Genomic DNA, 16,270 nt, shown 5'->3' with positions numbered 1-16,270 from the left:
AGGAACAGAGAACACAGCACACACACACCTACACACTTACCTAGACATCTCTACCATTAGAGTGCATTGACTTGATGTCTTACCAAGGTAAATTATCTTAGCGCACTGGAAGATACTTTTTTGCTTATTTTAACCTATAAAAAGGCTTGATACAAGTGGGGTAAGAAATGATCTTATTTCAAGATATTTGATCTTAATAAGATGTCTTACCAAGACAAATGATCTTAGTGCACTGGCAGATCATTTTTCATACTTTAAACTAAGAAAATCTGCTTGCCCTGATTTGCCTAAAGCAGGATAAGCACAAAGACACAATCATATTGTACTGTATAGTTTATACTCACTGTTTTGTGTCTCCTCTCCCAGGGACTTTGTGTTGGCGTTTATCCACTTTAAGAAGCCCATCGTGGTGGCCATCAACGGGCCTGCCCTGGGCCTGGGGGCCGCTATCCTGCCCCTATGTGACGTGGTGTGGGCCAGCGAGCGGGCCTGGTTCCAAACGCCCTGTGCAGCCCTCCGCCTCACCCCCTCTGGCTGCTCCTCCTACACCTTCCCCCAGATCCTGGGAGTGGCTCTGGTGAGTCTGGTTGCCTGGTCCACTGTGCAGGTTTTTGTTCAAGCCCTGCAGTAAAACACGATTCAACTAATTATTCAATGTTTTACATCTACATTACATTGTTGTACACTTTAAAAATATATAAAATATATATCTCCCTGTCCCCGCCTCTCACCCTGACAGACCAATGAGATGCTGTTCTGTGGGAGGAAGCTCACGGCACAGGAAGCCTGCAGCCGGGGCCTGGTGTCCCAGGTCTTCTGGCCAACCACGTTCAACCAGGAAGTGATGCTGCGTGTGAAAGAGATGTCCACCTGCAGTGCTATGGTAAGCTTTTCTGACAGAGATAGTTATGTAGAGTTGAATTTATATATCCCAGGACTTGCGCTAGGAGCCTGCCAGGAGCATTGGTCTGTAAATTGAATAAAACTCTTAGATAATATTATCGAACCACAAATAAGTGAAACGTGCAATACACAGTTGAAGTAAAACTCATTTTTCAACCACTCCACACATTTCTTGTTAACAAACTATAGTTTTGGCAAGTCGGTTAGGACATCTACTTTGTGCAAGACACAAGGAATTTGACCAGCAATTGTTTACAGACAGATTATTTCACTTATAATTCACTGTATCACAAATCCAGCGGGTCAGAAGTTTACATACACTAAGTTGACTGTGTCTTTAAACAGCTTGGAAAATTTCAGAATATTATGTCATGGCCAATTGAGTCAATTGGAGGTGTACCTGTGGATGTACTTCAAGGCCTACCTTCAAACTCTGTGCCTCTTTGCTTGACATCATGGGAAAATCAATGCATGACATAAGTATTTGATACATCAGAAAATCAGAACTTAATATTTGGTACAGAAACCAGAAATGTTCAAATAAATTCATTAAAAATCCTACAATGTGATTTTCTGGATTTGTTTTCCCTCATTTTGTCTGTCATAGTTGAAGTGTACCTATGATGAAAATTACAGGCCTCTCTCGTCTTTTTAAGTGGGAGAACTTGCACAATTGGTGGCTGACTAAATACTTTTTTGCCCTACTGTATGTATGTGCTTGGGTTTTGTAACTAATACAGTACAATGCTGCTAGATCAAGGGTGTGAAAATTAAGGGCCTCTATCTATGAAGCAGGCCGCCTCTTACTCTCTGTTTGTCCCTGTGTGTGAAAGGTTCTGGAAGAGTCTAAATGCCTGGTGCGGAGCATTCTGAAGTCGGTCCTGGAGGAGGTGAATGAGAAAGAGTGTCAAATGCTCAAACAGCTGTGGTGCTCCACCAAGGGACTGGAGGCGCTCTTCAGCTACCTGCAGAGCAAGGTGTATGATAACTGACCTCTCACCTCCACACACCTGCAGAACTATCTATGGGCCACGAGATCTGGTCTTCAGTTACCTACTGAGCAACATCCCTGAAGATATAGGGCTTTGATCTTCAATTACCAACAGTCTTCTTTAACAACCAGCAGAGCGTAGTTTGCCAGTCTCTGAGGCCTTATCTCCTCTCGTCAACATCTGGGCCTGCAGAGCACCACCATCAATGTTTGTTTTACTTTGGTCATCCCTCAACGTCCCTGCCTGTAAGATGAGCAAAGCATCAACTTCCGGAGAGGATTCATTCTGCATTCATACTGGCCTGCTTGGAGTTCAGTTAACCCCTTCCAGAGGAAGCATTGACCTGGAACAGGAAGTCATGACAGTGAACAAGGCTCTTCAGGAAAATGGAGGCACAGCGGTGGTGTGAGTGCATGGAGGCAAAAGAGCTCATCTGATGGCTAATGTCATTGTTCAGTTATTTATTTGAAAATGTATTTAGATTTGATCCTAAATACAAAAAAAGCATACCATGTGTATATATTTTCTATTAGTCTGCTGTTTGTTTTTTTTGTATCTTGCTTTAGTCTTTCTGTTTTGAGGTGAAGTGTCCTCCTGGGCTCTGAGGTGTAGTGAAAATCAAAGCTATGCTTGAGGTCAGAGTGGAACATATATCTTCTCACTTTACAATGCAGTAACCCTGGCCAAAGAAGTAAATAATAATTGAAGTGAAACCTGTCCATTGAATTAGGTGTGGTGTAATAGGAGGGCCACTGGGGAAGAGTTAGAGGTAGGTCATGCCCAATGATACACACCCATAAGTGGGAAGTCACTGTGAATGGGCAGTGTTGACAGTGAACTCTTTCTGGATTTATATAGGTCATTTTGCGATGCTCTTTTGGAAGTGTTTATTCAATTGCATGTATTTGGTTTGTCAGTAAGGGGGTGTTTGACCTCTGATTGAATGTGAATGTGTAGAAGGGCCCTTGACCACGACCAACACTCCCATAGAGAACCAGAGCGGTCTGATTGCATATTTTCATTAGAATGTGGAGACTGTCGATAGATCAACAGGAGACCTCTCCCTGGTAATGGGAGGAAAGAGAGAGAGAATGAGAGTAAGAGGGTGAGACATGTGTGTCATCATTATTATATCAGCAGCAACATGTGGAGCGTCATCATTATCTTCAAGGTACATATATGACATGTATTACAGTGCAAAGGTATAGCGGGAGTGATTTGCTTAACTACTCTTCTGTGTTGACTAACCTTGCCTGAGACCTGAAGACTTCTTTTGGGTCCCAGAGCTAATGCCCGGCCTTTAGCTCAGAGGGCTACTGCAGTCTTAAATCGTGAAGACGACCAGGGTTTGATACCCTGTTGATTATAAAGGCATGTATATTACATTGTGAAACGTGTAGCTATGATATTTGGACAGATAATTATTTTGATATTACCTTGCAATTGGTTATTAGTGAGACATTGTGTATTTTTGTAAAGCACAGAAAGATTATGTTTTGTCCCAAAGTAATCACTGCACTTTTCGTCTGTTGGCTGTCTGTGTTGTGAAGATGCAGTAGTAGTGCAGCTGAAGCAGATAATACCTGCATGTGATGATGGCTTCAGGAAATGGGAAATGTATATCTACATATATTGTATGTATGGATATCTATTTTTGGTTTACCCAATAATGAAATGTAGTTTTGTGGAAATTGTTTTGTATCATTCAGGAAGTGGTGGGTTTTTGCAGTTGTATACATATATGCACCATGTAGGTCTTATATGGTGTAACTATATGCATGTACAATATTGCAGATACGTGTGTTGCCTGTCAAAATACTTTACATTTCAGGGTATGTTTTGTATTGCCATAGTAAGCAATGTTAGAAATCTTGCACAATCATTATTTGTATTTATTTAAAGTTAGTGCTCAAGTTCCCATTGGGGAGGCAGTGCCATAATGTTTCCCTTTCCCCAGAGGCATCTCTTTCTCTCTTATCTTCTGTTCCAGATATTCTCAGTAAATTGCTTTTTTCCCTAGATCTGCCCTGTGTGATAGTGGTGACACAACAAAGACACACAAAAAATGGTTACATGTGGCATAATTATTTTGAAAGGCTGTTGATACCCACTTTATGCCAAACTCTGAAACAGTAATATTGCTATTGACAGCACTGACAAATCAAAGCTCTATCAATTTCTAATCAACCATTCCCAATTATATTTGAATAACAATTTCCCTAATTAATTTATTATTTGCGTGTTGATCAGTGTATTGCTAAAGTATAGTGTAAGATTAAATGTATATTAATATATTCAAGATTTGAGTTTTGCCTGTACCTCTCCCCAACCTGGTCTCAGAGCATTTTGTATTATTCTGTACGTAAATTCATACACTCCATTTAGTATGTTTTGTTACTTCCGTATGGTATGTATTCATTTGTGGATGTCCATCAACCGTTTCGTATGATATGTTACAAATTTGCAAAATGTACAATATATTACGATTTGCTAAACGTATGATATTTTACCAATTCTAGCTAGGTGGGTAACATTAGCTATCTGGCTAATGTTAGCTGGGGTTAGGGGTTAGTATTAAGGTTAGGGTTATGTTTAGGAGTTAGGTTAAAGGGTTAAGGATAGGGAAGGGTTAGCTAACGTGCTAAGTAGTTGCAAACTAGCTAAAAATTTGCAAGTATAGTTACTAATTAGCTAAAATGCTAAACTTGGTCATGATGAGATTCGAACTCGCAACCTTTAGGTTGCTAGACGTTCACGTTATACACCAACCCATCCACCCCAAACCAACTCATTTTTTGCCTTAAGTAACCATCTGTCTTATCTAACCATAAAAAAAACGTAAAATATCATACTACTTTGTATCTTGGTTTACATTTACTTTGTTACGTATAGTCTGAGACCAGGCTGCTCTCCCAGAACCCAAATAGAGAAACATTGTGTTTGAATGATGCATTTGAATAATATGAAGTAAAACATGTATAATTAATTTGTTGAGGACTTACCCTTGAATATTATGACCGGCCCTGTAAGCCATGTGTTTAGGTTTGGTTTGTAAACTCCTATCATCTCTTTCTCTAGTCTAAAATCACACCTCGGGGTGCCTTAGAAGTTGTATATTTTGTCTGTAGGATGCTGTATCCATACGTTGTGAGAGTTTGGGGGTCAAGCTGCTTTGAATAAACTATGACATTAATTTAAACATGGTGTTTTTGTTGTGTGTTTAAAAACTGTTTTGTTCCTACTTAGTTATCACACCTACAAACTATATTTTTGTTTGCTGCATTTGTATAGTATCAATGTCCTTGTTTGGATAAAAGCACACATCATTTGGATCAGATAAATATATTGTAGGCCAAACTAAAAGAGCATCCATCTGTCCTTGGGCTCCTCTCCATTGAAACACACCACATAAAATAAACATGAATGGGTTGCTCCTCTATGGCACTCTCACTATAACCCTCTTCAGCATTTCACTCTGCTTTCCAGAAATGACTGGGGGCCTAATGCTGAACCGCTGTGAGTCATCCGGACAGGAAAAGGAGGGGGGATGTTTGCTCTGAATGAAATATTACAATGTTCCACACAATTACCTAGTGGAATGCATTCAGGATTTAGGCAATACCAACCATGGCTCTGTCTCTGTAGCGTTTCATTCTGCATAATTAAGATCTAATGATCACTTAACATTTACAAAGTGCATGTTATTCCTAGTGCTAACTGCTGGTCATTGTGCTAGTGCTAACTGATGGTCATTGTATTGTGTTTCTCTGGAAGATCCACTGACCTTATGGATGTCCAGATGCTTCCCCTCTGTGTTCTGACACACACACACACTGGGTGGGAGCCAGACTATTCGTTTGACTGAAGTGCCAGACCAATAACAATCAACCACAGCTGAGAATAGCCCTCAGGTGAGTCAAAACGGCCTGCTCTACTGTGATAATAAATGCAGTGGATTGTTCAGGCTGAATGGGAACTGGATATGAACAACCCGCTTAGGCATCTGTTGAGGACTTGGGTGAATAAGGCTGTGAATATGACACTGACACATTCATAAATGAATGAAAGGTCATGTGAGCTTGGAGCTTTCACATATAAGTAAAGTATTGGTTAACTACCCAAATGAAAATAACATCAAGGCAATTCTGTGTTTTGGTAAACTTTATTCAATAGAAATCCAGTGTTCATTCATCATTGTCATTCCCCAGTCAGAAACTCAGACAATGTAAAACAATTATTTTGTTAAGTCCTTTAAATATGTAATCAACCATGATAGCAGTCCTCAAAACAGACACCCCCCACCCCACGTGAGCTCTGATCACTGAGTAGCGAAATTATCATCCACCACTGTCTATGACAATCCACCCCACCCAACACACATACTGAAACCAACATTATGAGAGACCTCTTGTGGCCAGATATGCAAGCAGTAAAGTAGGCTTCTCATGGTAGGCCCCAGTAAATCCCAAGTCCTCCAATACCCAGTTCCTGTGGCCCTTCCTAGAGCATCGGCTCAGCCAGTACTGCCATTCAGAAGTCTTCCTTAGGGCCGTCTTTCAGCCTCTGTCTCATCTCTTTAGCATGTTGTTTGCTTTTCTCCCTCTTTGCAATTCGCTGTTGATCAGAAAGAGAAACATTGTTGAAAATACCAATAGTAGGCATCTGGTGAGGCATCCCTTTAGAATTTAAACCAAATTGCTGGTAGTCCTCACCTCGTCCTTCAAACAAGCTCTCATGGCACGGTCCATATCATTGCAATGGCCAAAGAACTTCTTGACATTGTGCTGAGGATGAGACATTAATTCCATATTTTTTGACAGGTAAGAGTGTAGCTATTCTTGACTGCTCCTACACATTAGTTTAGAACAGTTACAGTGCCTTGCGAAAGTATTCGGCCCCCTTGAACTTTGCGACCTTTTGCCACATTTCAGGCTTCAAACATAAAGATATAAAACTGTATTTTTTTGTGAAGAATCAACAACAAGTGGGACACAATCATGAAGTGGAACGAGATTTATTGGATATTTCAAACTTTTTTAACAAATCAAAAACTGAAAAATTGGGCGTGCAAAATTATTCAGCCCCCTTAAGTTAATACTTTGTAGCGCCACCTTTTGCTGCGATTACAGCTGTAAGTCGCTTGGGGTATGTCTCTATCAGTTTTGCACAACGAGAGACTGACATTTTTTCCCATTCCTCCTTGCAAAACAGCTCGAGCTCAGTGAGGTTGGATGGAGAGCATTTGTGAACAGCAGTTTTCAGTTCTTTCCACAGATTCTCGATTGGATTCAGGTCTGGACTTTGACTTGGCCATTCTAACACCTGGATATGTTTATTTTTGAACCATTCCATTGTAGATTTTGCTTTATGTTTTGGATCATTGTCTTGTTGGAAGACAAATCTCCGTCCCAGTCTCAGGTCTTTTGCAGACTCCATCAGGTTTTCTTCCAGAATGGTCCTGTATTTGGCTCCATCCATCTTCCCATCAATTTTAACCATCTTCCCTGTCCCTGCTGAAGAAAAGCAGGCCCAAACCATGATGCTGCCACCACCATGTTTGACAGTGGGGATGGTGTGTTCAGCTGTGTTGCTTTTACGCCAAACATAACATTTTGCATTGTTGCCAAAAAGTTCAATTTTGGTTTCATCTGATCAGAGCACCTTCTTCCACATGTTTGGTGTGTCTCCCAGGTGGCTTGTGGCAAACTTTAAACGACACTTTTTATGGATATCTTTAAGAAATGGCTTTCTTCTTGCCACTCTTCCATAAAGGCCAGATTTGTGCAATATACGACTGATTGTTGTCCTATGGACAGAGTCTCCCACCTCAGCTGTAGATCTCTGCAGTTCATCCAGAGTGATCATGGGCCTCTTGGCTGCATCTCTGATCAGTCTTCTCCTTGTATGAGCTGAAAGTTTAGAGGGACGGCCAGGTCTTGGTAGATTTGCAGTGGTCTGATACTCCTTCCATTTCAATATTATCGCTTGCACAGTGCTCCTTGGGATGTTTAAAGCTTGGGAAATCTTTTTGTATCCAAATCCGGCTTTAAACTTCTTCACAACAGTATCTCGGACCTGCCTGGTGTGTTCCTTGTTCTTCATGATGCTCTCTGCGCTTTTAACGGACCTCTGAGACTATCACAGTGCAGGTGCATTTATACGGAGACTTGATTCCACACAGGTGGATTGTATTTATCATCATTAGTCATTTAGGTCAACATTGGATCATTCAGAGATCCTCACTGAACTTCTGGAGAGAGTTTGCTGCACTGAAAGTAAAGGGGCTGAATAATTTTGCACGCCCAATTTTTCAGTTTTTGATTTGTTAAAAAAGTTTGAAATATCCAATAAATGTCGTTCCACTTCATGATTGTGTCCCACTTGTTGTTGATTCTTCACAAAAAATACAGTTTTATATCTTTATGTTTGAAGCCTGAAATGTGGCAAAAGGTCGCAAAGTTCAAGGGGGCCGAATACTTTCGCAAGGCACTGTACATTGTAGAGCAATACAGTAGATTTTTCAGTTGGAGGTCTATGTGGGACATTTTCTTAAGATGCTGTTGAGTCGTTCCACCACAAAAAGCACAAAAAATAGGATTTTGACACCATCTCAGATTGTTCTGAAATTGTTTCTGTCGTTAAACGTATTAGATTAACACTCCTGAAACATTACTTTGTTGAAATATAATTTGATCTCTGAGATATTAAGCTAATTGATTGCACCCTAATTGGCCATTTTAATTTATAGGATTCATATAATCTTCAATAAATATATGCTGAACAAAAATATAAACGCAGCATGTTGGTCCCATGTTTCATGAGGTGAAATAAAAGATCACAGACATTTTCCATACACACAAAAATAATATTTGTTTACATTCCTGTTAGTGAGGATTTCTCCTTAGGCAAGATAATCCATTTCACCTGACAGATGTTGCATATCAAGAAGCTGATTAAATAGAATGATCATTACACAGGTGTACCTTGTGTGGGGACAATAAAAGGCCACTCTAAAATGTGATGTTTTGTCACACAACAATGCCACAGATGTCAAATTGAGGGTGTGTACAATTGGCATGCTAAGTCCAGGAATGTCCACCAAAGCTGTTGCCAGAGAATTCAATGTTAATTTCTCTACCATAAGCCGCCTCCAATGTCGTTTTAGAGAATTTGGTAGTACGTCCAACTGGCCTCACAACCGCAGACCACGTTTAACCACGCCAGCCCAGGACCTCCACATCCGGCTTCTGCGGCATCGTCTGAGACCAGCCACCCAGACAGCTGATGAAACTGAGGAGTATTTCTGTCTGTAATAAACCCCTTTTGTGGTGAAAAACTCATTCTGATTGGCTGGGCCTGGCTCCCAAGTGGGAGGGCCTATGGCTGTGCAATGTTGCGTTTATATATTTTTTCAGTATAGTACCTAACTTATGATTTGGACCATAATTCATGAGAAATCCACCCAGACCTCCACACCAATCCCACCCCAACAACCAGTATACAGTATCAGTTCTCTATGTCTGACAAGTAGTATGGAGCTGCTGCTTGGAGTATTGCTTCTTCATCCTTTGAAATGTATTCCCTGTGATGTTCTTTTTTTCCCCGTTCAGAGAAATTAGCCATTGAAGTCGCTTGAATTATTTACCATAAATGAGTGTGAAAGTACCAGGTTTTGACCACTAGATGCCACTGTTCCTGATACTGCTACCACAACCTTTTGTCCATTTTGCTGGTCTCTTGTGTTTATTAAATAGATCACAATATTTTCTTTGTAACTTAGGGTAGAAAACCAATATCTTTTGCTGATGGTGAAAATAAATTGTATGGTCATCCTCACAATTAAAGCCAGTCGTCCATGAAAGCAATTCCGTTTGGCCTTCTTTTAGGCTTAATTTGTGTCCAGGAAACGGCCCCTCTGTGTGTGTGATTTATTCCCTTCAAAAAAGGTCTGGGTTAGTTAGACCACACCTGGCGAACAAGCAAACCATTAGGCTACAGCAGTTCTAATTATTTAAATATTATGGTCTCATGGTCATCAATGGTAAAAGTCCTAAACACACACTGTATAGCGTTTTTGCATTGCTAATGGTATTGGGTTGGGTTTAATGGTAAATGTCACTAATCACACTACATTCAGAGATGTTTTCTAATAATTGTATTGAAAAACATGACTGCCATGCAAAGGTTAATAATTGTATTCTTTTATTAGGGTTCTCATAACATTTTACTCACTAACCCAAGTTTTGGGCTTGTAGGAAAAGTGTTCATATGAGAATTGCTACATCTCAGAAAGCTGCCATTTGTTGGACTATTCATGGAGAGTTGGGTTGAAGCATTAGGTTGTTAAAAGAAGGACAAACTGAATTGCTTTCATGGAGGACTGGCTGTACCACACTATATATTTTAACCATGAGCAAACGCTATTGGTTTTCAACCCTAAGTTTCAAAGAAAATGCTGTGATCCATTTAAAGGTACAATACAGATGTTTTTATATCAATATCAAATCACTTCTGGGTACCAATTAAGCAACTTACTATGGTTGTTTTCCATTAAAATGGTCAAAATGAAACAAAAATAGCTTCTTAGCAAAGAGCAATCTCTCAAGCAAGAATTTAGCTAGGACTGTCTGGAAGTGGTCTAAGTGGGGAGGGGAAAACGTAGACAATTTCACAGTATTATTCCAACCCTTAGTGTGTAAATATATATAAAACACAGGAGAATCACGTATTTGACTGCACTGGGCCTTTGATAAGAACCACAAGAGACCAGCAAAACTGATACTGTATACTGGTTGTTGGGGTGGGATTGTCCTGGGGAGTGGTGGGTCGGTGGCTTTGACCATTTTCTTGAATTCCTTATGTCTTTACGCAATGGTAGGAAGAAGTTTGATCCAAATTGAATGTTGGGTACTATATTTGTTGAATATTATGTGAATCCTATAAATTAAAAGGTCCTATTTAGGAGTAATCAATTAGCTTAATTTCTCAGAGATCAAATACATTTCAACAAATAATATTTCAGGAATGCTAATCTTATCTGGTTCTACTACAGAAATGATTTAAGAACAATCTGAGATGGTGGGTGTAAAGGCTTGCTGAAATGACATGTAATGACCCAGTCTATGGTTCTCAGGCAAGTATACAATATCTTACCTCCGTGTGACACTGTTTCAGCAGGTTTATCAGTATGTTGCAGTCATCCGTGTGCAGGTGAGGCGACAGATCAGAGTGCATTCTGAGTTAAGGGCTTACCACTCCAACAATACTGGAAAGACATACAATACCAACCATGTTTGTGACTACAATGTATACTGAAAATTATTATTTAACGATTTGGGTTTGTGTAATGACTGTCTACTCTAAATTATACTCCATCATAGTCCCTCTCCATCCTGCAAACTCATGGGGATGATCCGTTTTCTGTTTACACTTACCTGCAATGAGAGAGAAAACAGGTGTAAAACACAGGTAGGCAGGTTAAAACTAATACAGGTAAAGACATGGATAGCATTGCCTGTGTGGGTTAATGAAGGACAGAATGCCAGACACAATGATAAGAGCCCATTCTTTCATCCTGATTCATCTCAAAGCTGTGATTCAGCCACTACTGTAACAAGTAGGCTAGCAGTGGCAGCGTCGTTATTAAGTCATAAAGTTGTGGTTGTATGGAGATGGACTTTGCTACATATTCAGAGACCGGTTGAAATAGACTCAAATGTGTATGCAGCAAAGGGGCCAAAGAAACAAAAATTGTTCAATTGAATGATACTAGCTAGCTAGTTAGACTGTTCCAGCTATAGTCCTACTAGTACTGTAAGTAACTTAGCTAACAAAATATACTGGAATATGGAATTACCTTAAAGCTGTGAATAGAATAAGGTAGCTAATTGAAAAAAGATATTACCAGTTCAGTTGGGATATCATTGAGATATCTATCTTCCGGGAATATAATATATCGTTGATCGCAAGTTGACCAAATGTCGCTAGCTGCAAGTGGCTAGTAGTAGCGAGAAATACCACTAAAGGGCAAATGCAACGTTCTTTCAACCCCTTGTTTTAACTCCTATTACTGCCAGGTTACTGTCGATGTATTTACATCTAGCTAGCTACTGTACAAATCTTGAAAAATGTGTTTAACAATTCAGACATAGCATTCGATTGTAAACCTAGCTATTTATTTGATAAAAGGAAGACATGATGGTAGCTATATACATTTATCTCAATCTTTCGTAAAGGCAAAGGACTACACTCTGATTGACATTACAGTAGCAAATCAACACCCGCTCCCATTGGATGGTGGTCCAATCACATTAATTGTCGATCACATGTGGGTGGGCATTCCCTCAATTTCACACAGCAAATAACTCCAGTCATTGCAAGACTGGAACATAAAACACATTATATTACATATTTATGTACGATTGTAGTATGTATGCATTATAGCTATATCATCATATGTAATTCATCCTAAACACTGTGCATCTATGCCTCTCCAGCAGACGGCGCCATCGCATATTGCAGTGGAACACGAATACATTTTTACGAAACAAAATCCCAGATGTCAGTTTTCTATTTTTTTTTTTTTTACACGTTTTTGGTTTAATTTAGGACAATCTTAAACCACATTTACTAACATCTAAACACCTTTAAAGCATGTGCATATGTGGAAAACGTTATCTGAAGAGGAAATGACGAAACAGGAAGTTTGACCCACCAAATGAATCCGATTGGTTGACTCTCGTTCTGCGGGTTTGTTTTGGATTTGCGTGTCTGCTGTTAGCTTGCTTTCTAATGCGTTTTAAGAGTTTAATTGGTTAAAACATCGATTTTAAGCATGGATGACTCTACAAAGCATATATTACAACGTCTGATGCGACGAATCCCTTCTCAAATGCTCCAGACAATGCTTGGCAAGTGGGATCATCTATCAAGGGAGGACCTGCATTCGCTGGACTTCACACAACCAAAATGGGTGTTGACGGAACATCTACTGGCTCTCTGTGAGGTAAATGTAACTGCTTGACTATATAGTTAACGTTATCTATCTAACTAGCGTTCTAGTGATGTTCTCTTTAGCTAACTTGTTAGCTTAATCTAACTCACTTTAACAGCTCATCATGGGCTAAGTGTAATCCACATTTTTGTTATACAATCAACCCTTTCTGATATATTCTACTTGTATCTTTCCCAGGAGAATGGCTTGAGAGTGAAACACATCACAGAACTCGAAATGATCTGTAAGTGTTATTTGACCGTGTGAATTAACTAATTCCCCCCTCAGTAGCTAATGGTCTACTTAGTAATAGATAATACATTTCACCAATGCTTTCCAGATATCATTGAGAATCCAAACCAGGGAATGTGGCATGGCTTCCAGCTCCTTGATGCAGAGGGTAAATGAAAGTCTCTAATACCTTGCTGTACATTTATAAGTGCTTTCACTGACACTCACAAAGTTCCCTTTGAAAGTGGACCCTAATCAATATTAGAGTTCCAAGGTATTAGAGGTATCCTAATCAGCATTACTGTTAATTTCCAGTATATTTTTCTTCACAGAGGATGCACCATCTATTGAGCTGACACAGTTCAAGGAACAGTTCAAGGCCAACCTCACAGAGCTCATCAGCCATGTATGTATGACTTCCATCTTTTTATATGCTTGGTAGAAAAGACAGAACGAACATTCATTAAAATGGCTTGTAATGTCCCTCAATTGCTGTGCTTGCATGTGCCATCTCAGTCAATGCCTGTGTTTGTCTTTCCTTCCAAGGTGTCTATTAAAATAAAGAAACACACAGATGAGGCCATATGGATACGTGTTGCCTGGGGGGACAACTTCACAAAGCCTTACCACCTTAAACCCACATATGTTGTCCACCATCTTCAGACCCCTTATGTCTTTGTGACGGGCTTGACTTCAAAGTATAAGCCTCTTTTAAACCAGGCAAGGATGCTTTCCTAATTGCCCCTGAGGGGATTCATAACGTCATGTTGCAATGCTTAGAATTCTGTTTCTAGGGTCTGTATCTCCTGTTTCACAGACTGAGTTCTGTCATACAGGCCTTAGTTCTGGCCACAAGATATGGCTCTATGAAGGACGCTCACCTCAGTGGACGGAACCTCACCGCCATCAGAGACCTACTGATGAGGCAGTACCAACAGGTAGGCCTGTAAAAGCCTTTATCATGACCATCCCACTGCTTACTGCTAACAAAGGAAAGCCTATAGAACTAACTATAGAGATTCTGTGTTCTGCACCTTTTCCTTCATTCATAGGTGTTCCCCACCAAAAATCCAAAACCTCTTCAGGAAAAGAATCCTGTCCCTAGAAGTATGTTTTGTTGTCTGCTTATAAAATACAATTGTAATGTATGCATGAACCGAATCATGGTGACAACCACAACAAATTAGATATCAATAGAATATTGACTTAGAATGTCAGTGAAACACAAACTATTTTCTCATTTTAGACCCCAATATAGAGAAAGAACAGGCTGAGAATACAGAGAACCGACTTCAGATGGCCTGTGAGGCCTTTGGCGATGGGACACTACCTCAACTGCAAAAAGCTGTCTACAAGGTGCAAGAAGTTGAACTATAGTTGTTTACTTTCTCCTCGTGTGCCTACTGTGCTGTGTGTGACTATGTATTCTGCTCTCTTCTCAGCTGGAGACCAAGTTCCGAGATAACTCTAACAAAACGTTGACAGGCAGAGAAGAGCCCTTCAGAGGAGTGGTGGAGTTTGCCAGCACCAACCTCCTAGAGTCACTCAGGCACTGTGTGTCCTCAGGTACAGTATCTATATGTCTGGGGCTGGGCTGTTTAATATCCCCTTTAATCTCTGTCAATGGGAAGAGCCACATCTTCTAGTTTTTTGTTTTACCTTTATTTAACTAAGACTTATTTACAATGACGGCCTACCCCGGCCAAACACTAACGACGCTGGGCCAATTGTGCGCCTCCCTATGGGACTCCCAATCATGGCCGGTTGTGATACAGCCTGGAATTGAACCAGGGTCTGTCGTGACTCCTCTAGCACTGAGATGCAGTGCCTTAGACCATTAAGCCACTCGGGAGCCCTTTGCGCTCTCTCGGGAGCCCTTTGCGCTCTCTCGGGAGCCCTTTGCGCTCTCTCGGGAGCCCTTTGCTCTCTCTCTCTCTCTCTCTGCACTCTGTTCCATACCCTCAGGTTGAGAAGTCAAGTCTTCCAGGTGTATGCTCAGCATTATAACGTTTTATTTGATGTGGTTTTAGTTAGTTAACTGCTCATATATGGCTCCACTTCTTTATTCAATTCTGTCCATCGCCACAAGGGGGCAGAGGAACCATGACAGACTTTCACTGTGTCCATCTCATTCTCCAGACAGATGTGCTGAGTTGTTTGGTGCTTTTCGGAGGGTCTGCTTTTGAGTGAGTAGATTCGATTAGACTCAACCGGGGTGAACCAGGCTATGGCCAGTCACATGACCGGCTAAAACCGGTGAGGGCAGAGTACCCTGCCCAAATTTAACAGTAATATGCGCAACCTGGTCATATTGTCAACATGGCAGCATGATGGATCATTCGGAAACGTACAACATGTTTTTTTCCATAAAAATTTATGTTCAAATTTTCAAACTAGCTTTCTTTGGGATGTTAGACAGTGATTTATCAATAGTAAACACTTGTTCAGGTGAACATGAAATCCTAACTCATTACTCCATGTGTTACGTCACTTTTGTTTCGTGCGGGGCACCTGCTTACCATGCCAGATAAACTGCCCAGTTTTAAAACCCCCCCCGAATCCAATCACTTTTAACGCTGTGTAAACTCGGCCTACCCCGTGAACAGGGTGGGCAAAAACGAATCCCCTCAGTAATTGCTTGTGATTGTGTTTTACAGGTATGGCGTCAACTCCAGTCACCCCTCTTCTCTCATCTATCACACAGAAAGGGAGAAACTATTTTGTTATCACAGACAAAGGAGTTTAAATCAAGTTTAACTATAAGATCTACCAGAACAAGTAGTGTATATTTGTATTGAATGTTGACATTTTCAACATATTTTTTAGAACACATTGTTCACCCATTCACTCTGTTTCAGAATAAATAAATTGACATATGTAATCTGTTTTGTTTTATGTAATTTGTTTCACTTATTTTATATGAACAAATAAAACATTTCTGCAATTATGTTGATGAATTTAGTGCATTTTTCAGAGTCCTTCACCCAAGTGTTGATACGAATAATCTTTGTTATTGTTTCTCGGTTAATATACTACAATCTGTGCTCTAATAAATGTTATTGGACGGATTTTTTTACTTTGTGTTACTTGAGTAGTGTACAGCAAATATGTAATATATCACAGAAGTAGCTACAATATTGCCACTTGCCAG

The 16,270-nt window shown here is 40.2% G+C and overlaps 3 protein-coding genes across 3 annotated transcripts in view; 2 read left to right on the top strand and 1 right to left on the bottom strand.

The window, feature by feature from the left end:
- The window catches only part of LOC139385159 (chromodomain Y-like protein 2), a 38,391-nt gene extending 33,297 nt beyond the window's left edge, over positions 1–5,094 (top strand). Inside the window, exons 5-7 of the mRNA XM_071130244.1 lie at positions 367–577; positions 740–883; positions 1,737–5,094. Coding sequence (XP_070986345.1) covers positions 367–577; positions 740–883; positions 1,737–1,895 — 514 coding nt within the window. The 3' untranslated portion in view covers positions 1,896–5,094. The remainder of the gene's footprint in view (positions 1–366; positions 578–739; positions 884–1,736) is intronic.
- A 947-nt stretch (positions 5,095–6,041) lies between these two features.
- On the bottom strand, positions 6,042–12,145 carry LOC139384885 (COX assembly mitochondrial protein 2 homolog). Its single transcript, XM_071129784.1, has 4 exons — positions 11,800–12,145; positions 11,049–11,160; positions 6,608–6,679; positions 6,042–6,509 (listed from the first exon to the last, which is right to left on the bottom strand). The coding sequence occupies exons 2-4, from the start codon at positions 11,127–11,129 to the stop codon at positions 6,426–6,428; spliced, it is 237 nt and encodes a 78-aa protein (XP_070985885.1). The 5' UTR covers positions 11,130–11,160; positions 11,800–12,145; the 3' UTR covers positions 6,042–6,425.
- Positions 12,146–12,596: 451 nt separating this feature from the next.
- On the top strand, positions 12,597–16,066 carry LOC139384686 (centromere protein N-like). Its single transcript, XM_071129511.1, has 10 exons — positions 12,597–12,900; positions 13,087–13,132; positions 13,229–13,288; positions 13,452–13,525; positions 13,666–13,839; positions 13,956–14,057; positions 14,172–14,226; positions 14,366–14,475; positions 14,562–14,685; positions 15,777–16,066. Exons 1-10 carry the CDS (start codon positions 12,730–12,732, stop codon positions 15,863–15,865), a joined length of 1,005 nt encoding a protein of 334 aa, XP_070985612.1. The 5' UTR covers positions 12,597–12,729; the 3' UTR covers positions 15,866–16,066.
- Positions 16,067–16,270: the final 204 nt, after the last annotated feature.

Source organism: Oncorhynchus clarkii, chromosome 26 (assembly GCF_045791955.1).
Source record: "Oncorhynchus clarkii lewisi isolate Uvic-CL-2024 chromosome 26, UVic_Ocla_1.0, whole genome shotgun sequence".
In the NCBI taxonomy this organism is placed as follows: domain Eukaryota; kingdom Metazoa; phylum Chordata; class Actinopteri; order Salmoniformes; family Salmonidae; genus Oncorhynchus; species Oncorhynchus clarkii.
This window is presented reverse-complemented; position numbering and strand designations above follow the sequence as displayed.